Source organism: Carassius carassius, chromosome 18, assembly GCF_963082965.1.
Source record: "Carassius carassius chromosome 18, fCarCar2.1, whole genome shotgun sequence".
In the NCBI taxonomy this organism is placed as follows: domain Eukaryota; kingdom Metazoa; phylum Chordata; class Actinopteri; order Cypriniformes; family Cyprinidae; genus Carassius; species Carassius carassius.
Window position 1 is genome coordinate 30,963,582 of NC_081772.1, and position 23,274 is coordinate 30,986,855.

At 46.0% G+C, this 23,274-nt stretch overlaps 1 protein-coding gene and 4 non-coding genes across 5 annotated transcripts; all 5 read right to left on the minus strand.

The window, feature by feature from the left end:
* Positions 1–4,875: 4,875 nt before the first annotated feature.
* Positions 4,876–5,762, minus strand: LOC132092006 (uncharacterized). Its single transcript, XM_059498051.1, has 2 exons — positions 5,481–5,762; positions 4,876–5,349 (listed from the first exon to the last, which is right to left on the minus strand). Exons 1-2 carry the CDS (start codon positions 5,760–5,762, stop codon positions 4,876–4,878), a joined length of 756 nt encoding a protein of 251 aa, XP_059354034.1.
* A 3,431-nt stretch (positions 5,763–9,193) lies between these two features.
* trnas-uga (transfer RNA serine (anticodon UGA)) lies at positions 9,194–9,275 on the minus strand. The gene has a single exon. It is a non-coding gene; the product is annotated as a tRNA-Ser (tRNA).
* An 8,312-nt stretch (positions 9,276–17,587) lies between these two features.
* On the minus strand, positions 17,588–17,669 carry trnas-uga (transfer RNA serine (anticodon UGA)). Its single transcript has one exon. It is a non-coding gene; the product is annotated as a tRNA-Ser (tRNA).
* Positions 17,670–19,566: 1,897 nt separating this feature from the next.
* Positions 19,567–19,648, minus strand: trnas-uga (transfer RNA serine (anticodon UGA)). Its single transcript has one exon. It is a non-coding gene; the product is annotated as a tRNA-Ser (tRNA).
* Positions 19,649–22,012: 2,364 nt separating this feature from the next.
* Positions 22,013–22,094, minus strand: trnas-aga (transfer RNA serine (anticodon AGA)). The gene has a single exon. It is a non-coding gene; the product is annotated as a tRNA-Ser (tRNA).
* Between the last annotated feature and the right edge of the window lie 1,180 nt (positions 22,095–23,274).

Genomic DNA, 23,274 nt, shown 5'->3' on the forward strand with positions numbered 1-23,274 from the left:
GAGTTCGAACCTGAGCAGGGAGACCCCAATGGATTTCAAGTCCATCGCCTTAACCTCTCGGCCACGACTACGCCTAATGTTAGAAAGCAAGCCCCCTTGTCTGATGGCGCCCTGCACAGGCCAAGCTTCAGAAACAAAATCACACAGAAAGATGAGTTGGTAAAAAATTTTCAACCTTCCCGTATACTCAACGGCAAAGGGTTGCCATGACCCGGATTCGGGGTTGCTGCGGCCACAACGCAGAGTATTAACCAATATACGATCACGATGTGCCTCTGGATCACACAAGACAACCCCTGGAGCCCGGATATAAGAAGCAGCAGCGTCGTGTTTGTCCATCGAAGAGGGACTGGACATTTCGCAAATAAGTGCGAGGACCGTGAAAAATGCATGGATGCTTTGCCTCATGGCCTTCAGCAAACAGCGTAGTCAGCAGGATTCGAACCTGCGCGGGGAGACCCCAATGGATTTCAAGTCCATCACCTTAACTCAGGAAATCGCAGGTTCGAATCCACGCTGTCACATAAAGTTATTAAAAATTGTTAAAACTCGTGAATCGATTGTTTCGTTTCCAAGTTTGATTTTAAAAGTAATGTATTTGAATTGAATTATTGTTTCATTTCTAAGATTGATTTTGAAAGTAATGTTTTTGATTTAATGTTCCAAGTTTGTTTTTAAAAGTAATGTATTTGAATTTAATTATTGTTTCGTTTCTAAGATTGATTTTGAAAGCAATAAATTTGATTTAATGTTCCAAGTTTGATTTTAAAAGTAATGTATTTGAATTTAATTATTGTTTCGTTTCTAAGATTGATTTTGAAAGTAATGTTTTTGATTTAATGTTCCAAGTTTCTAAGATTGATTTTTATTTTATCCTCATTATCATTATCATTTGTCCAAGTGCATTTATTAAGGCAATCATTTCCTGTGGCAGTAGGGACAAAATAACTTCCTTATTATGGCATTCACACTTTATTGTATCATATTACTTGCAAAGCTACACGTGACACTGAATGGAACAGCAAACTGAATGTCATTACATTCAATAAAACAAATAAATACAACAACAATACAAGAAATATATTTATTAACTATATACATATTTAGAAAAATGTAGTAAAAGTACTTAATTCAATATAAAATTAAGTATTTTATGTGCACAGTCTATATAAAATAATTAAAAAATATATATAAATATATACATAAAAATATACACATTTTGGTATTTTACTTTATACTGCTTCCTTTACACATAAACCTCTCTATAATAATAATAATAATAATAATAATATAATAGTTTAACTTAATTAAAAATGTATTATATTTTTCCATATGTATTATAGTGTATTCATATACATGCCCACATGTTTATAATAATAATAATAATAATAATAATAATAATACAAGATAAAAAAAAGTGCACAGTATAATTCTTTAACATTAAATATGGCTGGAAGATAAAAAACAGAACAAAAAAAAACAGATCCAACCAAGAGAACAAAATGAATGTATCACACATAAATAAATGAGTTATCTTCTCATAATCTGTAACCACTGCTCCTTCGTAATTGTTTCTTTATTAGGGCAATATATTTTGCCTTTGTACTGGCTATGGCCAGTTTCTTGAGTACGAAATTGGCCACACTTTCTGCACGAATTTGCTTTTACAGTACGATTGTACGACCGTTTGGTTGGAGTGGCTGTGTCACTTGCAGGTGGGTCAGAGGTAATTGCTCCAGGGTTAATGGTGGAAAATGGGGCTGGGCAGGGCACCAGAAACATCTGAGACACAACAGGGGCAGTGGGTGTGTCAGGAACCAATGGGTGTGGTGCTGTCGGCCTGGGACAAATTGTCCTTAGCTGGCTGGACGTGGCTGAACGCTGAGGGTGTACGGCTGATGGCCAGATTGAAGTTGCTGTAGCAGATGTACAGGTAGCTGAGGGCGCAATCTTTCTAAACTTTGTCTTTGCCTGTCCAGCCGTGTCTGGTGGCATCTGGTAGGTATGCAACTGGTGGCTATATTGTGGAGGCACAACAGGCTGTACTCGTGCTGGAGGCAAAGCATCCAAAGCCACTGGACGTGCCTCTGGAAGGTCCAGCCCTTGCAACAGCAAGGAGACCTCCTGACCATTTAAACGGTTATTGTGCCACGTCGTAAGAGTCCTCTGATTTACCTCAACTAGCTGAAGGGTTGTGTCACTCATCACCGTTCCATTGCTCAGGATTAGCTGCCGAATTCTTCTGTAATCACGAAGAATGAGATCCTATCTAGACAGAGATTCTGTCCGCTGTTTCTTGGGGCTTCGGTGGATGTTACATAACCTTATGAAAATCATTTCAACAAGGCAACAGCAATTAGGCCACTATGCTGGAGAGCCGCTAGAACCCAAAACACACCTCTTTGTGCTTTCGACACCAGGAGTGAAGACAGCTTTCTTTTTCGGGGACCTAAAATGTCCTGTAAGTAGCCTGTCTTGATGACGAGCAGCATACACTACCCTATCTTTATCAAATTTGTCCAGGTTCTGCCACAAACCCACAATGGTCGCAACTTGTTGGTTGGTAAGTGTGAGGCTTGTCTGTGTGCGCAGCTCCACCAGACACTCTGCCAATGCATCCACCTGGTCCATTCCAGGAATGCAGTGCTCGTCAACAGCCTGGAAATATATAACTGTTGGTTAGGTATTTACATGCTGTTAAGTAAGTTTACTGCTTAATGGCAAATAACTAAATGAGTCACAATTCGTATAGAAAAGGAAGTTTTACCATTGCTGAGGGCACTGGTGTATCTAAAGGAGCCTGGACACTGAGCAGTGGTGGAGTCTGGACACTGGGCACTGGTGCAGCTACACTGGGCACTGGTGCAGCTGAAGGAGCCCGGACTCTGAGCAGTGGTGGAGCCACCACACTGGGCACTGGTGCAGCTACACTGGGCACTGGTGCAGGTGAAGGAGCCCGGACTCTGAGCAGTGGTGGAGCCAGGACACTGGGCTCTGGTGCAGCTACACTGGGCACTGGTGCAGGTGAAGGAGCCCGGACACTGAGCAGTGGTGGCGCCAGGACACTGGGCACTGGTGCAGCTACACTGGGCACTGGTGCAGCTGAAGGAGCCTGGGCACTGGTGGAGTCTGGACACTGGGCACTGGTGCAGCTACACTGGGCACTGGTGCAGCTGAAGGAGTCTGGACACTGGGCACTGGTGCAGCTGACGGAGCCCGGACTCTGAGCAGTGGTGGAGCCAGGACACTGGGCACTGGTGCAGCTACACTGGGCACTGGTGCAGGTGAAGGAGCCCGGACACTGAGCAGTGGTGGCGCCAGGACACTGGGCACTGGTGCAGCTACACTGGGCACTGGTGCAGCTGAAGGAGCCTGGACACTGGGCACTGGTGCAGCTGAAGGAGTCTGGACACTGGGCACTGGTGCAGCTACACTGGGCACTGGTGCAGCTGAAGGAGCCTGGACTCTGAGCAGTGGTGGAGCCAGGACACTGGGCACTGGTGCAGCTGAAGGAGCCTGGACACTGGGCACTGGTGCAGCTACACTGGGCACTGGTGCAGCTGAAGGAGTCTGGACACTGGGCACTGGTGCAGCTACACTGGGCACTGGTGCAGCTGAAGGAGCCTGGACTCTGAGCAGTGGTGGCGCCTGGACACTGGGCACTGGTGCAGCTGAAGGAGCCTGGACACTGGGAACTGGTGCAGCTGGTAGAACTGGTGCACCTGAAAGGACCAAGTCATCTGATGCCACAAGATTTGCCACTGTGGCTTCCTCACCAAAGAAATCAATGAAACCGTCATCCCTTTCCACTTGTTCCTCCACATCTATCTCCTCCAGCAAATGAGAGGTCCTCTCAGAGGTAGGGCACATGTCCTCCAGGGGCTGACTATTCTGCCTCAACAAGTACTGTACTCCAATGAGCTCCCCTGAGGAAATATTTGTAACAGGAAACGTTTTTAATGGAAATTATGCAGAAAGGTTTATTCAGAAATGCAGTAAATATTTTGTTGTCCACTTCTGTATGAACAATATATATCTAATTCAGGTGGTATCATAAAAAGACAGGATTACTCTATATTCTACTATGTATTTTATTTTCTGCCCTGAAACCTAGAACACAGAATAATGTACAAATATTCTGGTAGTATAATTTTTCTCTGATATGTCAAAATTACATTATTATTGTCCAAAAGCAATTGTAATTTTAACAAAAACATGCTACATCATGAGCTGCATTTATCAAAATATTTTTACCTGAACATACAACTTATTGTAGTTCTCATTGACAGAGTAAACCAGCTCCCCTGTGTAAGAGCGCAGAGTTGAACCTTCATCTGCAACAGCAGCTTCAGCCCGGTCCTGATTCCAGCGTAATAAACCTTCCAGGAGATAAATCTGGAAGTTGAGGCTGTTTGCGCTGTTCCCTAGAAAAATAAATAGAAAGCAAAATATTGCTTTGAGAAAATGCAAAACAGAAAATTTTATCTGCAAATATCTTGATAAACAGGAGTTAGTGGCAAAATGTGGTATATTCTGACATGACAAACCTGGAATAAATCTGCTTAGGTGGCAGTGAAATGATTCCAGGGATGTGGAGCCTCTGGCACAACGATAGGTTTTTAGAACCACCCCACCCTTGTTTGTAGTTCCAGTTTCAGTACAGAGCGGCACATTTGGAGGATCTTGGATACAGGTGACGTGCCGCCTCTGGACATTCCAGATGTGCTGCATTCTCACACTGTCAAGTAGTGGAAAACCAAGAGCATCATTCCCCTTGCCACCCATGAGCTCTCTGATGAGCATATCAAGGAGGCGGATAGTGGTTTCTTCTCCTCGTGTTCTCCTCCTGCAGTGCTGGAGCAGCTCAGCTTTAGTTTAATGATGGTCCAGTTCTGCCTCCATCAGTGTAGGCCAGCCCTGTTGGATGAGTTGCTCCATTTTGGTCCGTCTCAGCAGAGTGAGATCCCCTGCATCCCACTCAAAAATACAGGATGACAGCCTAGCCATAAAAGTAGGGTACAACTGGTGGGCATCAGTGGTGCACCCTACTGCCAGACGTCGCATAAAATGCCAAATGTCTAGGCGGACGATGACATTGGTCCAGCCGCTGAACCGCCTCTTCAATTTAGTCTCTCCCACTGTCTTGCAACAATCACAGTCCACATAAATGACAGTGGGAGGATCAACACCAGCACTCCGGTATCGCTCCATGAGCCCTGCAGCCATGAGGTCTAACCCAGCCCCTTCATTCGCAGTCAGGACACTCATCAGCACCTGACCTATCTCATTGCCCACTGAGGTAAGCCACTGTGCTGTGCCTTTCGCAGGCCCGCTCAACTTCTTGGTGATCTGAAAGAAACAATAAGCATAGCAAATAATACAACAGGCATCCGAATCAGTTACAATGAAAAAAATAAAGCTCTCTTGGTCTAAAAATACATTATAGATAAGGGTACAGTCAAGTAAGCAGCTTATCTGACCTTCTTAGTTGAATCCATTTTTAAAATTGATCCATACGTGGATGTTATGCTGGCCTTTATGTGATCGAGCCTGTTGAGAATGTCCTGACTGTATACAGTGAGGAGCCATTTGTAGCTGGGTACTGAAGCAAGTGGTGGTGGCTCCTGGAAGTGCACCGGACGCAGGCCACAATTATCAAAAAAGGCCACACACTCTGATGTGTACCGAAGCGCACGTTTCAACCACTCCTCACTGTGGTTCTCTCTCAGCTGGCCGATGATCCTCACTGGGCCATTCCCCATGCCCCTCTCACGCAGCAAGCGAAGAACCCGAATGTGGAAAAAAGTATTCTTTTAAGTATCTTATTGTAAGGTATCTAATTATTGTAGGAAATATTTATCAAAAAATGTAGCACATAAGTGAAAATGACTGCAAAATAATTACTTGCGTGTGAGGATGACCCTGAATTCAGATCGATGGGCCAGGTCCAACTGCTGCAGCACAGCATGACTCCAGGACAGGTAGCTGGTTCTACACCTGGTGCAGATCAGGGTCTCTGTCACCAGGTTGTAGTAACTGTCAATGTCTAACACCTGTCGTACCCTCCTGTGCAGTCCACCACCACACAGCTGTTGCGTGGCACAGGCAGGGTTAGTACACTGGAGCCGCACCTTCCACAGCTTATATTGCATCCAGAGCAAGAGACGCTGTGAAAAAAACCTATCAGGTGTTGGAGCTTGGTGGTACAACAGGGCTGGTGGAGGGGGGTGATACCACAACTGTAGGTTTTCACGCAGCTCCAGCTTTCCCTTTGCACCAACCCTAAAAAGTGCTTCCGACACCCACTTCTGGTCTTGCTGTGGCATTGTCTGTGGCCACAGAAGGGGTAGATCTTCTGGCTGAGATGAGACCTGCTGATATTATCAAAAACACTGGTTTAAATAAAAGCTAAGAGAGCATTAAATGATGAAGACATCTATATATTTTGAATGAGATCTTACTGGGCTCCTCACAACAGTATTCTCAGAAACAGTTGATGGCGTTGCTGTTTCTTTGATGCGTTGTGAACTCTGAGGTGGAGGAAGGAAGAAGGAAGAGGAGGACTGGATGACAGGCTGATGAGGTTTGGGGGATGGAGAAGGATGAGGATGAGAGGGTGGACATGAAACTGCAGCTGAACTGGAGTGCTCTAACATCTGTGGAGTCAAACATTATGATTAATCTATTAAGGGGATTGCCATGTTTTTAATAAATTAAAATTACATAGTAATAAAGTCATGATGTCATTATAAAAGCCTTGATGTCTTTTAATATTAACCTGAGAGGTTTTCCTCTGGGTGCTCAAATTAGGTTTTGCTGCTGCCACATGTGAACCTCCAAACCTTGACTTTTCAAACTGAAAATATTTGTCATGGTTAGTGATAACAAAACCCTAACACTATAGTTAAAGGTTGAGATGTTTCAATATCTGCAGTGATGCATGCAATAGTGTGGTCTGCTTACCATTGACAATGTTAGTTTAGCTCTCTTTGCAGGACATGACACATCACTGACAGAGGGTGTGCTTTTGGTCGGGGTGCTCTGTGATGCTTCCACTGTGAATGGTGGATGAACCTGTGACACATGCATAAATTTTAGATTTTAGATATAAAGAAATATTGATGTGGCAAACACATCTATCTATTTATGCAACTTGAACCAGGCTAATTGAAGTTACCTTGTGAAATCCATAAATACATGTCTGAGCTTCCTTCAGAAGAGTGGTCTGTCCCCTCATTTGCAGAGGGCACTTTTCTATCTGTGAACATGAATTATACCTCTGACACTGGATCTCAAAACAGCCATAAGTCATCATAATTATATCAATATAACATTGTATTTACATGGTAAGTAATTACTTATCCATACACATAAATAAAAATACCACACTGTATTATCAAAAAAGTTTGTTAGTTTGCCCATGAATCTAGCTGCATAACTTACCTTCTGATACAACTCATGCCATCTTTTTTGTCGGGGAGAAGGTCTATTCCCCTGCGTAGATGGCCAAACTCCTGTTTGGGAAAAACTCTCCAGACGCGCAAGCCATTCAGCATTACTCATGCCTTTGTGAGACTTAGATGTGTATGTATGTATGTATGTATTTATGTATGTATGTACAAATATACAAAAAATACATATAAAAAATTATAACAAGAACAAAAGTATAAGAACAATTTATATATAGAGTCTTAACATGTTGTGATAGATCTTTCTATTATGGCTGTATGTCTCAATGACCTAGGCTCATACAACTCGTTTTTGAGTATAAATAAATAAATAAATATAGAGCATTATGGATTAATTTGACTAAAACAAATACTCAGATTAAACATATTGTGCTCTTTCAACTGTGTCCATGTGATAAGGGCATGAACCTGAATGTATAAACTTATTCATTCACTTCTTTTGACTGGTCATACTCATAACATATGTATAAACATATAACATATGTGTAAAAGTTAAACAAAACACCAACATTATCCAAATTTATTTTGTGTGTTGAAATGCCGCATGTGGACAAAGTTATGGAACCTTATGACAATCAGATTAAATAAAAAGCATTTTTTTTTCAGAGAGAAAACTTGTAAATCGGTTAAATTCGACATATTTACAGTAAGTTCGTAATACTATTTACACATCAGTGACAGTTGACGTTACGTAGTCTATCAAGCGGTAACCATAGGCTAATTTACATGGCCAATCTTGCTATTCGTAAGGTACAAAAATCCTAAACCATTTCATTATCAAGACATAAATAACATACATGAGCGGAATGTAAATAACTTAACGTTACCTGAGCGGAGATTTTGACGGAAAGATGACAAAAATTGACCGTGTGCGGTGATTGGTTTGCCATATAATTGGACGAGCAAAAATAGAAATCGCAACGTGATTGGTTTTTTAAAAGGTGGAAGACGGAACGTGCGTTATTGGTGTATGAGAAATAGACCTTGCCATATAATTGGACGCAGAAAAATAGAGATCGCAACGTGATTGGTTTCTAAAAGATCGAAGTCGAAACGTGATTGGGGTTTAAAAGATAGAAGTCGTACCGTGATTGGTTTTCAAAAGATAGAAGACGTAACTTGATTGGTTTATAAAAGATAGAAGGATATTGGATTCATTTTACAGACTTGTGGCTGTCAGGTACCGCCATCCGGGCTCTTGTGGAGCACTGGCTTCTCACCTTTTATAAAGCAGCAGTTTTACAACAAGCTGCCCAGAAGAGATGCAGGTGTCACGAGGATGAAAGCTAGAAGCAGTTATGGCACAGAGAGCGAAGGACCATAGAAGGCACAATTATCGTCACAGAAAGCTAAAGCAATACTGCAAAGCCCTCCCGTAGTCGGCAGGGTTCGAACCTGTGCGGGGTCCCCAGCGCCAGTACTGAAAAACCCAAATTTCTGCTCAGGTGACTCCGCCAAAAGCAGACAGACCTTCACCCGAACAGGAACTTGAACCCTGGACTCTCAGATTAAAAGTCTGAAGCTCTACCGACTGAGCTATCCGGGCTCTTGTAGAGCACTGGCTTCTCATGTTTTATAAAGCAGCAGTTTTACGACAAGCTGCCCAGAAGAGACGCAGGTGTCACAAGGATGAAAGCTAGAATCAGTTATGGCACAGAGAGCGAAGGACCATAGAAGGCACAATTACGGTCTCAGAAAGCTAAAGCTATACTGCAAAGCCCTCCCGTAGTCGGCAGGGTTCGAACCTGCGCGGGGAGACCCCAATGGATTTCAAGTCCATCGCCTTAACCTCTCGGCCATGACTACGCCTAATGTTAGAAAGCAAGCCCCCTTGTCTGGTGGCGCCCTGCACAGGCCAAGCTTCAGAAACAAAATGAAGCAGAAAGATGAGGTGGTAAAATACTCGACGGCAAAGGGTTGCCATGACCTTGATTGGAACCGGGGTTGCTGCGGCCACAACGCAGAGTACTAACCACTAGACGATCACGGCGTGCCACTGGCTAACCCAAGACTACCCCTGGAGCCCGGATACAAGAAGGCGGCAGGCGGCAGGGTTCGAACCTGGGCGGGGAGACTCCAATGGATTTCAAGTCCATCGCCTTAACCTCTCGGCCAAAATCAGGGCAAAAGGGACTGCTACAAGGGGGAAAGAAAAGGAAAAGAGAAGGAGAAAGAGGGGAAAGCAAGAAAAAGAAAAAAAATTATCCATCAAACTTCATGAACACTCACAAAGGATTTAAGTAAAGTGTTTGATTGGTTTTTGACTATATTTTTAATAAAAAAAATAATTATAATAATAATAATCTGACAAACACACCACACACTCTTGCCAGGACTTGCACCTGGAATCTTCCACCCAAAGGGTGGATGTGTTACTATTACACCACAAGAGTTGTGTCTTTCTTTTTTTTTTACAAACACTGCAAATTAAACACTGGAAACAGCAACTAAAAACAAAATGTTCACAGCACAACACACACACAGCACAACATATGCAACTATATAAAAACCTAACTATATACATTACTATATACACCAATGAAAAAAAAATCAAAGAACTCCCTGTACATTCTCCCTCCACTGTGCAACAGAGAGGCCTGAGGCTGGACAATACCACCGGCCCTTCAGCTGAGTGTGGCCAGTTGTCTTATTTTTTGCCAGCCCACACTGCTTGCAGATATAGTGATATATATCCTTTGCTAGTCGTTTCCGTGGTGGTTCACCTCTAGCCACTCGCTCCTCATCCTCTTGGGCAGCTTTCTGCCTTCTCCATGTGCGCTGCCTGGGCTGAGTAGAGGGACAAGTTTGTGATGGCAATGTATGAGGCTGCTGGAATTGGGGAGGGGGCTGGAATTGGGGAGGCGGCTGGAATTGGGGAGGTGGCTGGAATTGGGAAGGTGGCTGGAATTGGGGAGGGGGCTGGAATTGGGAAGGTGGCTGGAATTGGGGAGGGGGATGGAATTGGGTAGAATGAGGCAGTGGTAGACCTGGTTGGCAGCTGGGAAAGGGTGGGTAGGACCCAGGGGGGAATGCAAAGTGTGGTGCTGGTGGGTATATGGGAAATGCAGAGTAAGATCCAGGAGGAGGGGTGGGCATTGGGCACCTGTTGGAGATACGCTTACGAATGAAGGCCTCTCCCTCCTGATTTGCTGAATCCTGAAATACCATGGCCTCATGCCCATGCTGTGCAGGAACAGCTGGAAGTTCGCGCACTTCAGGAAGAGCCTCCTTTGCCAAATATACTTGTTTGGGCAGTGCAGTACCCTGCAGAAGCATGTCTCTGTCTACACGTTTCTGTCTTTTTAGTAGCCTGCAAGAGAAACATTCTTCATCTTAAATTAGCAATTTAAGTGAATAAAAGCCCATTGTCTTTACTTCCTGTAGCATCATTTTTAAAAGCATGTACAAGAAGGTTTTATAAGTACAATCTTGATATACTACTGTGATTGTGCAAAAGTATCGCATAAAACAAGACTCACCACGAGGAGACAGTAGTGGTGTTTATCGGGACCAGAACAAGGTTAGTCTGTCCTAGAACCTCTCTGCTGTCCTCCATCAGCTGCTTTAAGTGGCTGTATACCACCACAATAGATTGTGGAATTGGCAGAGTTTTTCCTTGTGTGTCCCTGGGCCTGTTCCGTGCTTGCTGAAACTCTTTCAAAAGCCTTAGGCAAACACATTCACAGACCCTGTGGACTTCAGGGTCCTGAGCTGCCTGCCCATGAGTCATGAACAATCTATGGAAAAGAAAGATGATATAATCTGAACTGTATACTGGGTTATAAACTAGTGACGATCCAAATAGTCAAATTACCTCTCTGCTGCCTGCTGTCCTGGAGCAGAGCCACTCTGCTTCCTGGATGCTCTCCAAGGTCCTGTCAAAGCCTTCTTCTTAACCCTCTGGCTATATTTTGATGGTACCTTGTCCATGGCATGCAGAGCCATGTACAGCTGGACTATGTTGGCCTCCTCTTGTGATGACAAGGCAGTGATCGTTCGGTTTAGGCCAACCAAATAGGCTGCCAGGGCATCAACTGCCTCCCAGCCCAAGACACCTCTGGAATCACACTGTGTACTCTGGAAATTGAGAAAAATGCCAAACACAGTCCAATAAACATATACGGTGTTGTAATAATTATTTTGCATTGTACATGCATATATTTTAACTTTACACATTGGTGACAATAGGCGTTTTGCACTGTACCAGATAAAAAAATTTTAAAGTAAAAAATAGTACAGGATAGCAATATTACCTGGCTTGATGTGCTAGGACTTGCAGTGTCATCCTCCTCTTCCTCAGTGACCTCCTCATCTGGGGATTTGGGTTCAGTGTCACCCACCTGACTTGTCACCTGGGCCTGCATGACAGCTACTGGAGAGTCATCAGCCCTAAGGTCAGCTGCATGGCACACAGTCGTGTCAATTTCACTATCCTCTTCGGGCTCCTCTGGGGGGACTTCAGGCATGTCATTGTGGTGTGCAATCAACTGGTCGCCTCTATTGGACTGGGCCAACAAGTACTCCACTGCAATGCGCTCCCCTGCAATAATTTGTACCACATTGTTAATGGGGAGAGGACACACACACTCACACACACACACAAACAAACAAACACAGGAGAGAGAGAAATACTCCAATGCTCAGCATTTTCCTGTGAGATATCTTACCAGTGGGTTTTCCTGGAGGGGTAAATTCTGGCATCAAAGCCCGACCAAGGACCCGTTGGCTCATGCTGTTTAAATGAGACATTGTGCAGACATCAAATGTCCTTAGGGTTGAGGCCCCCACTACAGATACAGCTTCTTTTGCCCGGCTCATGTTCCACCTCGAGGCCCCCTCTAACATGTACATTTGTGTGTGCATGGCATTGCATCTCCATCCTAAGAATGAAAATGCACAGATTCAGTCAGCAATTATTTTAAACTGAGGACATACAAATTTAATGACACAGTTATAGAACAGTAACACATAATAATGAGACTGATAGTAAATTCCATGAAAACAAGCCAAATCCAGGTAGCACCCAGGGTTCTGTTGTTGACACAATAGCGATCTTTTCAACGTAAAAATCTACAAAACATACTGCAATTTAATATTCAGAATTTACCAGGAATGAAGGCACACTGGTGGCGGTGAAAACTCTCCAGCGATTATGACCCCCTGCCACACCTAAGCACGTTTAGGACTTTGCCACCCTTCTGGAGTGTCCCCGTCTTTGTGTACAACTCTACATGTGGAGGGTCCTGGATGCACTCGAGGTGTTTTTGTTGCATCTCCCAGACATGGTGCATGCTGTCAGGGTTAACCAGGCGAAACCCTGTAGTGTCAGTTAGCTCCCACACTGATTCCAGCAGCCCTGAAATCATGGCCCGGATCTCCTCAGACCTGCGTGTCCGCCGCCTACAGTGCTTCGCGAGTTCACCTGGGCTGATGCTGGCCATGAGCTGAGCCTCAGTGGAAGCCTTTCCACCATGGCTGCACTTCCACTCCCCTCTCTTGGCAGCCTTAAGTTCTCTCACATCCTCCTGATCCCACTCAAAGATACAGGAGGAAAGTTTTGAACAAAAGGTACCATAGAGAGGGTGGTGCTCTGTAGTAAGGCCACAGTTGAATCTTCTCATAAAATGGAAGATATCTAGCCTTACAATAGACTTCCATGGTCGAAAAAGTTTTAACACTGAAGATGCACCTGTGGAGGAGAAAAAATAAAAAACATGCATTTGATTTAATTTCAAACATACTTTTCAGTCAATATATTTTATTACAATTTTTAATACACTGGCTGTAAAAATAATACTAATTAATTACCATCACCAATAAGGAAAGGGGAACTTTTTTTACACCACTATTAATTTTATAAAATATATTGCAGTGCACATTTGATAAAGTAGTAATTTGAAAATCTCACCTGACTGACTGCAGCAATCCCGGTCAACATAGATGACCTCGGGCTCTTGCTCGCCAGCATTCTGGTAGCGTTTGACGACACCCTGGCAAAGCTCCTCCAGTCCTGCGCCTTCAGCTGTTGTCAGAACACTGTTCAGAACCTGGCCGAGCTCATTGCTAATGTTGGTCATCCATGCAGCCGTGTCTTTGATTTGTTATGGTACATTATAATATATATATAACACAAATGTATATAACACAACATTTTTCATCATGTTGAAATTCTTTCTGGCTGAAAATAAACCTCATGCTGAAACCTTCATGTATTGTACCTTCTTTGTAGAATCCATCTTCAGGATTCGGCCATAGGTGGAGGTAATCACCCCCTTCATCTCGTCCAAATGGCTGAGGATATCGTTGGAGTGGACAGTCTCAAACCACTGGGCGAGTGGAAGTGGCCTGAAGGGTGCGGGTGCAGAAAAGGCAGGTGCCGTTGCAGATTGGACCAGGGTAACCTTTCTCAAATGATGCTCACAATCAGAGAGGTACTGGATGGTGCGTCATGCCCACTCCTCACTGTAGGCTTCCTCTACTGCTGACTGGAAGTAGGAGGAACTGTTACCACTGGTTCTTGGCCTGAGTAAAGTCACACATTTCCTGTCCAGGGCTAGCTGAGTGGTCAGCACCGCTGGAAACATGGTCCTGTGTGCCACATCCAGTTGTGAAAGGATGTCCTGGCTCCATGGGCATACTGGCAACTTGCATGCACTGCAGCGTGGATAGTCCCCACCCACAAGGTAATAGCGGCTATCCATGTCAATCACCTCCCTGACCTTCGGGTAAATTCCTGAATGGTGCATCTTCCGGCCACACTGTGGGCATTTAAGAGGAATGTCCCACATCCTCATTGGTGCCCACAAGAACATCCTCTGTCGGAAGTACCACTCGGGCTCATGAGGACATGGCTTGGGCTGCATCGATGGATAAAACCAGTTCACCTGGATCTTCTGTCTCAGCTGCCCTGTGGGCTCATAGAGGCACTTGGCAATCCACACCCAATCTGCTGGCTGGAGGACTCTCTTGAACTGACTGCGAAGAAAGCTCTCCCAGTCAGTAATAGCCTGAGGCAGAGATGGTGTAGGCTGCAGTGAGGGTACTGGATGTGAGGATGGAGTGGGCTGTGGAGATGGAGAGCACCATGGAGGTGGTGGTGAGGGCTTTGGAGCTGGAGAGTGGTGTGGGAATTGAGTGGGCCCTGGGGATGGAGACACTGGTACTGGCATTGGAGACGGCAAGTGCTGTGGAGGTGGAGGCAGCCATGGAGATGGTGAGGGGCAAGGAGATGGTGTGGGATTTTTTGAAGGACTGACACGTGGAGCCAATAGAGCCCCATAATGGCTCGACGCAATGTGTTGGAGGAGTCTGACGGCACCCTGGACCCTGACCCCACAGCTGTCACACCTCTCTTCAATGTGGTGGTCAGAGAGGTTGCCGGAGAACTTCTCTGCCTCCACAACCACACTACACAGAGAACATTTCACCCCATGTACTTCCTGTGATGTCCCGGTCTCCTCTGAGCTGCCGCCTGCCTTTACCTTAGGCCCTGACTCAATCAAGACCTTATCTGTTGACTGGGAGAAAATTAATATTAGGAACAAAAGAAGGTCTTACTATTCATGTTAAATAATTACACCAATTACTCTGCAGAACTGTACTGAGAATATATTCTGAGAATATATCAGGGGTTGGTGCATAAAATAGTGTATTACACGATACAGGGACTTATCATGCCTTTGATATATTATATCGTATACCTACCTTATGGAACCCACAAGTGCACACTATGTGCCTGCCAAACAGGTCCACCTTATTCCCCCTATGCAGGGGACAGGCATCAATCCGCTCCAGGACCTCCTTCCATTTTCTGCTTCCAGGCCTTTTTCCTGTACTGAACTGGAAGGTGCCCTGGGCATACCTGTGGCAGATGTCGTTCCAATAAGCAGAGGATTTGCCTGTTTTGGTCATATCTGAACAATAATGGGGAACAAATCAATGTGGTTAAATATGTGTTAATATAGCAACAGTAGAAAGGAGTTTATTGGAGTTTTATATTTATACACACACACACACACACACACACACACATATACAGTATATATATATATATATATATAAAGAATCACATCAAGTATACAAAAGCAGACATGTTGAGTGGTGAAATATGTGGCAGGTTAATAGTTTTCTGCAGTAAATATGTTCCTACTTGCAAAAAATTGCAAATAGCTTTTGATTTATAATTATAGAAACTGTGTTTGTATATAAAGTAAGAAAGGGGGAAAAAACTAGATATTTAATGAATACGTGGAATAGTAAAATATTTAAATACATTCAGTAAAGAATCACTCAGTCATGACTGAAATAAAATAGGGAATGGATACTTGGAATACTGAATGATGAAATGAAATTCTTGCAAAGATATAGAAAATAAAAACTTGTTATGAATCGAAGGCTTAACAAGCATCAGTTAGCGACACGTTAAGTTAGCTTGCCTTGCTACGCAAGCGTAGAACGATCAGAATAATCTTTATTCCAAATCATGAATTAATGTTTGAACAAATAGGATAACACTGATGTCACGGATTTGTATTGTGATAACGCTTACCTTGAATCTCCGCATAGCAGATGTCCAGTGAGTTACAAACAGCTGGAATATCACGAAACTTATTCAGCCAATCAGCGGCGAGATTGGCATGTCAACTTGCTGATTGGCTATTTCCTCTCGGTAGGAATTGATTGGCTCCTTTGCCCCATCTGTTCGAAAGTTTCGGATTTGCATTAGGAACTGTTCGGATTAATTTAGGATGTGTTCGGACTTTCGTTCTGACATTGTTAGGAATTGTTGCGACCTTGTTCGGAAGTATTCAAATGTTGTTAGGAAGTGTTAGGAAGTGTTAAGCCGTCCGATCGCTGGAAGGTACGGCCACGACTACGCCTAATGTTAAAAAGCAAGCCCCCTTGTCTGGTTTCGCCCTGCACAGGCCAAGCTTCAGAAACAAAATCACGCAGAAAGATGAGGTGGTAAAAGAATGAGGATTCGAACCTGCGCCGGGAGACCCCAATGGATTTTTAGTCCATCGCCTTAACCACTCGGCCACGACTACGGGAGTAGACAAATTTCTGTTCAGTTTGTGTCCAACACTGCTGCCTGACCTACTTGCAACCAACCCAGCTCAGTCAGCAAGCGGAGATTGCAAGCTAGCCCTGCAAGCGTGTAAAAAAGCGGTCCCACTGAGGAGAAATCAGGCTGACAAGTCTCATCCTATGTAATGGGGGTTTTCAGTACTGGCCCTGGAGACCGACAGCACTGCACAATTGGGAAGTCTGTCTTATTCTACTCACTCTGTGAGCACTCTTTCCTAAAGGGCTGACCATCAGAATCAGGTGTGCCGAACAAGGGAGATGCACTGATCACCGGGAGAAGGAAGGAACATCGCTCTAATACAGAGTCAGCAGAAGAGATGGACCCGTAGTGATAGCAAGCTGAGGCCTCCAAAAAGTAGACTGACCTTCGCCCAAACAGGGACTTGAATTAAGCAGACCACCTTCTCCTATGTTGTGTGTAACACTGCTGCCTGACCTACTTGCAACCTAGCAAGCTGAGATTGTAAGCTAGCCCTGGAAGCGGGTAAAACAGCAGTCCCACTGAGGAGAAATCAGGCTGCCATGTCTCATCCTATGTAATGGGGTTTTTCAATGCTGGGCCTGGGGACCAACAGCACTGCACAACTCGGAGGTCTGTCTTATTCTACTCACTCTGTGAACGCGCTTTCCTAACGAACTGACAATCAGAATCAGGTGTGCCGAACAAGGGAGGTGCACTGATACCCTGGAGCAGGAAGGATCACCGCTCCAGTACAGATTCAGAAGAAGAGATGGACCGTAGTGATAGCAAAGTGACTCCGCCAAAAGCAGGCAGATCTTCACCCAAACAGGGAATTGAACCCTGGACCCTCAGATTAAAAGTCTGATGCTCTACCGACTGATCTATCCAGGCTATTGTGGAGTACTGGCTTCTCACCTTTTATAAAGCAGCAGTTTTACGACAAGCTGCCCAGAAGGGACGCAGGTGTCACGAGGATGAAAGCTAGAAGCAGTTATGGCACAGACAGCGAAGGACCATAGAAGGCACAATTATCGTCACAGAAAGCTAAAGCAACACTGCAAAGCACCCCCTTAGTCGGCAGGGTTCGAACCTGCGCAGGGAGACCCCAATGGATTTCAAGTCCATCGCCTTAACCTCTCGGCCACGACTACGCCTAATGTTAGAAAGCAAGCCCCCTTGTCTGATGGCGCCCTGCACAGGCCAAGCTTCAGAAACAAAATCACGCAGAAAGATGAGGTGGTAAAATATTTTCAACCTTCCCGTATACTCAACGGCAAAGGGTTGCCGTGAGCCGGATTTGAAACAGGGTTGCTGCGGGCACAACGCAGAGTACTAACCACTATACGATCACGGCGTGCCACTGGCTCTCCCAAGACAACCCCTGGAGCCCGGACACAAGAAGCAGCAGCAGCGTGTTTGTCCATCGAAGAGGGTCTGGACATTTCGCAAATAAGTGCGAGGACCGTGAAAAATGCATGGACGCTTTGCCTCATGGCCTTCAGCAAACAGCACAGTCGGCAGGATTCCAACCTGCGCGGGGAGACCCCAATGGATTTCTAGTCCATCGCCTTAACCACTCGTTCACGACTACGGGAGAAGACAAATTTCTGCTCAGTTTGTGTCCAACATTGCTGCCTGAACTACATGCAACCAACCCAGCTCAGTCAGCAAGCGGGTAAAACAGCGTTCCCACTGAGGAGAAATCAGCCTGCCATGTCTCATCCTATGTAATGGGGTTTTTCAGTCCTGACCCTGGGGACCGACAGCACTGCACTATTGGGAAGTCTGTCTTATTCTACTCACTCTGTGAGCACTCTTTCCTAAAGGGCTGACCATCAGAATCATGTGTGCCGAACAAGGGAGATGCACTGATCCCCAGGAGCAGGAAGGAACATCGCTCTAGTACAGAGTCAGCAGAAGAGATGGACCGTAGTGATAGCAAGCTGAGGCCTACAAAAAGAAGACTGACCTTCGCCCAAACAGGGACTTGAATTAAGCAGACCACCTTCTGCCATGTTGTGTGTAACACTGCTGCCTGACCTACTTGCAATCTAGCAAGAGGAGATTGTAAGCTAGCCCTGGAAGCGGCTAAAACAGCAGTCCCACTGAGGAGAAATCAGGCTGCCATGTCTCATCCTATGTAATGGGGTTTTTCAGTACTGGCCCTGGGGACCGACAGCACTGCACAAATGGGAGGTCTTTCTTATTCTACTCACTCCGTGAGCACTCTTTCCTAAAGGGCTGACCATCAGAATCATGTGTGCCGAACAAGGGAGATGCACTGATCCCCGGGAGAAGGAAGGAACATCGCTCTAATACAGAGTCAGCAGAAGAGATGGACCCGTAGTGATAGCAAGCTGAGCCCTCCAAAAAGTAGACTGACCTTCGCCCAAACAGGGACTTGAATTAAGCAGACCACCTTCTGCCCTGTTGTGTGTCACATTGCTGCCTGACCTACTTGCAACCTAGCAAGCCGAGATTGTAAGCTAGCCCTGGAAGCGGGTAAAACAGCAGTCCCACTGAGGAGAAATCAGGCTGCCATGTCTCATCCTATGTAATGGGGTTTTTCAGTGCTGGGCCTGGGGACCGACAGCACTGCACATTTCGGAGGTCTGTCTTATTCTACTCACTCTGTGAGCGCGCTTTCCTAACGAGCTGACCATCAGAATCAGGTGTGCCAAACAAGGGAGGTGCAATGATACCCTGGAGCAGGAAGGAACACCGCTCCAGTACAGATTCAGAAGAAGAGATGGACCGTAGTGATAGCAAGGTGACTCCTCCAAAAGCAGATAGACTTCACCCTAACAGGGACTTGAATCCTGGACCCTCAGATTAAAAGTCTCATGCTCTACCGACTGAGCTATCCAGGCTCTTGTGGAGCACAGGCTTCTCACCTTTTATAAAGCAGCAATTTTACAACAAGCTGCCCAGAAGAGACGCAGGTGTCACAAGGATGAACGCTAGAAATAGTTATGGCACAGAGAGCGAAGGACCATAGATGGCACAATTACAGTCATAGAAAGCTAAAGCAATACTGCAAATCCCTCCCGTAGTCGGCAGAGTTCGAACCTGCGCAGGGAGACCCCAATGGATTTCAAGTCCATCGCCTTAACCTCTCGGCCACGACTACGCCTAATGTTTGAAAGCAAGCCCCCTTGTCTGATGGCGCCCTGGACAGGCCAAGCTTCAGAAACAAAATCACGCAGAAAGATGAGGTGGTAAAACATTTTCAACCTTCCAGTATACTCAACGGCAAATGGTTGCCGTGACCCTGATTCGAACTGGGGTTGCTGCGGCCAAAACGCAGAGTATTAACCACTATACGATCACGGCGGGCCACTGGCTCACCCAAGAGAACCCCTGGAGCCCGGATACAAGAAGCAGCAGCGGCGTGATTGTCCATCGAAGAGGGACTGGACATTTCGCAAATAAGTGCGAGGACCATGAAAAATGCATGGATGCTTTGACTCATGGCATTCAGCAAACAGTTTAGTCAGCAGGATTTGAACTTGCGAGGGGAGACCCCAATGCATTTCTAGTCCATCGCCTTAACCACTCGGCCACGACTACGGGAGTAGACAAATTTCTGCTCAGTTTGTGTCCAACACTGCTGCCTGACCTACATGCAACCAACCCAGCTCAGTCAGCAAGCGGAGATTGCAAGCTAGCCCTGCAAGCGGGTAAAACAGTATTCCCACTGAGGAGAAATCAGCCTGCCATGTCTCATCCTATGTAATGGGGTTTTTCAGTACTGACCCTGGGGACTGACAGCACTGCACAATTGGGAAGTCTGTCTTATTCTACTCACTCTGTGAGCACTCTTTACTAAAGGGCTGACCATCAGAATCAGGTGTGCCGAACAAGGGAGATGCACTGATCCCCGGGAGCAGGAAGGAACATCGCTCTAGTACAGAGTCAGCAGAAGAGATGGACCGTAGTGATAGCAAGCTGAGGCCTACAAAAAGAAGACTGACCTTCGCCCAAACAGGGACTTGAATTAAGCAGACCACCTTCTGCCATGTTGTGTGTAACACTGCTGCCTGACCTACTTGCAATCTAGCAGGAGGAGATTGTAAGCTAGCCCTGGAAGCGGCTAAAACAGCAGTCCCACTGAGGAGAAATCAGGCTGCCATGTCTCATCCTATGTAATGGGGTTTTTCAGTACTGGCCCTGGGGACCGACAGCACTGCACAAATGGGAGGTCTGTCTTATTCTACTCACTCTGTGAGCACTCTTTCCTAAAGGGCTGACCATCAGAATCATGTGTGCCGAACAAGTGAGATGCACTGATCCCCGGGAGAAGGAAGGAACATCGCTCTAATACAGAGTCAGCAGAAGAGATGGACCCGTAGTGATAGCAAGCTGAGGCCTCCAAAAAGTAGACTGACCTTCGCCCAAACAGGGACTTGAATTAAGCAGACCACCTTCTGCCCTGTTGTGTGTCACATTGCTGCCTGACCTACTTGCAACCTAGCAAGCCGAGATTGTAAGCTAGCCCTGGAAGCGGGTAAAACAGCAGTCCCACTGATGAGAAATCAGACTGCCATGTCTCATCCTATGTAATGGGGTTTTTCAGTTCTGGGCCTGGGGACCGACAGCACTGCACAATTCGGAGGTCTGTCTTATTCTACTCACTCTGTGAGCACTCTTTCCTAAAGGGCTGACCATCAGAATCAGGTGTGCCCAACAAGGGAGATGCACTGATCCCCGGGAGCAGGAAGGAACATCGCTCCAGTACAGATTCAGAAGAAGAGATGGACCGTAGTGATAGCAAGGTGACTCCGCCAAAAGCAGACAGACCTTCACCCTAAAAGGGACTTGAACCCTGGACCCTCAGATTAAAAGTCTGATGCTCTACCGACTGAGCTATCGAGGCTCTTCTGGAGCACTGGCTTCTCACCTTTTATAAAGCAGCAGTTTTACAACAAGCTGCCCAGAAGAGACGCAGGTGTCACAAGGATGAAAGCTAGAAGCAGTTATGGCACAGAGAGCGAAGGGCCATAGAAGGCACAATTACCGTCACAGAAAGCTAAAGCAATACTGCAAATCCCTCCCGTAGTTGGCAGAGTTCGAACCTGCGCAGGGAGACCCCAATGGATTTCAAGTCCATCGCCTTAACCTCTCGGCCACGACTACGCCTAATGTTAGAAAGCAAGCCCCCTTGTCTGGTGGCGCCCTGCACAGGCCAATCTTCAGAAACAAAATCACGCAGAAAGATGATGTGGTAAAAATTTTTCAACCTTCCCATATACTCAACGGCAAAGGGTTGCCGTGACCCGGATTCGAACCGGGGTTGCTGCGGCCACAACGCTGAGTACTAACCACTATACGATCACGGCGTGCCACTGGCTCAACCAAGACAACCCCTGGAGCCCGGATACAAGAAGCAGCAGCGGCGTGTTTGTCCATTGAGGAGGGACTGGACATTTCGCAAATAAGTGCGAGCACCATGAAAAATGCATGGATGCTTTGCCTCATGGCCTTCAGCAAACAGCGTAGTCGGCACGATTCGAACCTGCACGGGGAGACCCCAATGGATTTCTAGTCCATCGCCTTAACCACTCGGCCACGACTACGGCAGTAGACCAATTTCTGCTCAGTTTGTGTCCAACACTGCTGCCTGACCTACTTGCAACCAACCCAGCTCAGTCAGCAAGCGGAGATTGCAAGCTAGCCCTGGAAGCGGCTAAAACAGCAGTCCCACTGACAAGAAATCAGGCTGCCTTGTCTCATCCTATATAATGGGGTTTTTCAGTACTGGCCCTGGGGACCGACAGCACTGCACAAATGGGAGGTCTGTCTTATTCTACTCACTCCATGAGCACTCTTTCCTAAAGGGATGACCATCAGAATCATGTGTGCCGAACAAGGGAGATACACTGATCCCCGGGAGCAGGAAGGAACATCGCTCTAGTACAGAGTCAGCAGAAGAGATGGACCGTAGTGATAGCAAGCTGAGGCCTACAAAAAGAAGACTGACCTTCGCCCAAACAGGGACTTGAATTAAGCAGACCACCTTCTGCCCTGTTGTGTGTCACATTGCTGCCTGACCTACTTGCAACCTAGCAAGCCGAGATTGTAAGCTAGCCCTGGAAGCGGGTAAAACAGCAGTCCCATTGAGGAGAAATCAGGCTGCCATGTCTCATCCTATGTAATGGGGTTTTTCAGTGCTGGGCCTGGGGACCGACAGCACTGCACAATTCGGAGGTCTGTCTTATTCCACTCACTCTGTGAGTCCGCATTTCTAACGAGCTGACCATCAGAATCAGGTGTGCCGAACAAGGGAGTTGCACTGATACCCTGGAGCAGGAAGGAACACCGCTCCAGTACAGATTCAGAAGAAGAGATGGACCGTAGTGAGAGCAAGGTGACACCGCCAAAAGCAGACATACCTTCACCCAAACAGGAACTTGAACCCTGGACACTCAGATTAAAAGTCTGATGCTCTACCGACTGAGCTATCCGGGCTCTTGTGGAGCACTGGCTTCTCACGTTTTATAAAGCAGCAGTTTTACGACAAGCTGCCCAGAAGAGATGCAGGTGTCACGAGGATGAAAGCTAGAAGCAGTTATGGCACAGAGAGCGAAGGACAATAGAACGCACAATTACCGTCACAGAAAGCTAAAGCAATACTGCAAAGCCCTCCCGTAGGCGGCAGGGTTCGAACCTGCGCGGGGAGACTCCAATGGATTTCAAGTCCATCGCCTTAACCTCTCGGCCAAAATCAGGGCAAAAGGGACTGCTACAAGGGGGAAA

What these genes read in the sequence shown, in the direction of transcription:
- LOC132092006 (XM_059498051.1), bottom strand. Translation starts at nt 5,762, where the DNA reads ATGGGGAATGGCCCAGTGAGGATCATCGGCCAGCTGAGAGAGAACCAC. An exon ending in AAATGGATTCAACTAAGAAG is followed by an intron (nt 5,350 to 5,480) that starts GTCAGATAAGCT and finishes TGTTTCTTTCAG; the next exon opens with ATCACCAAGAAGTTGAGCGG.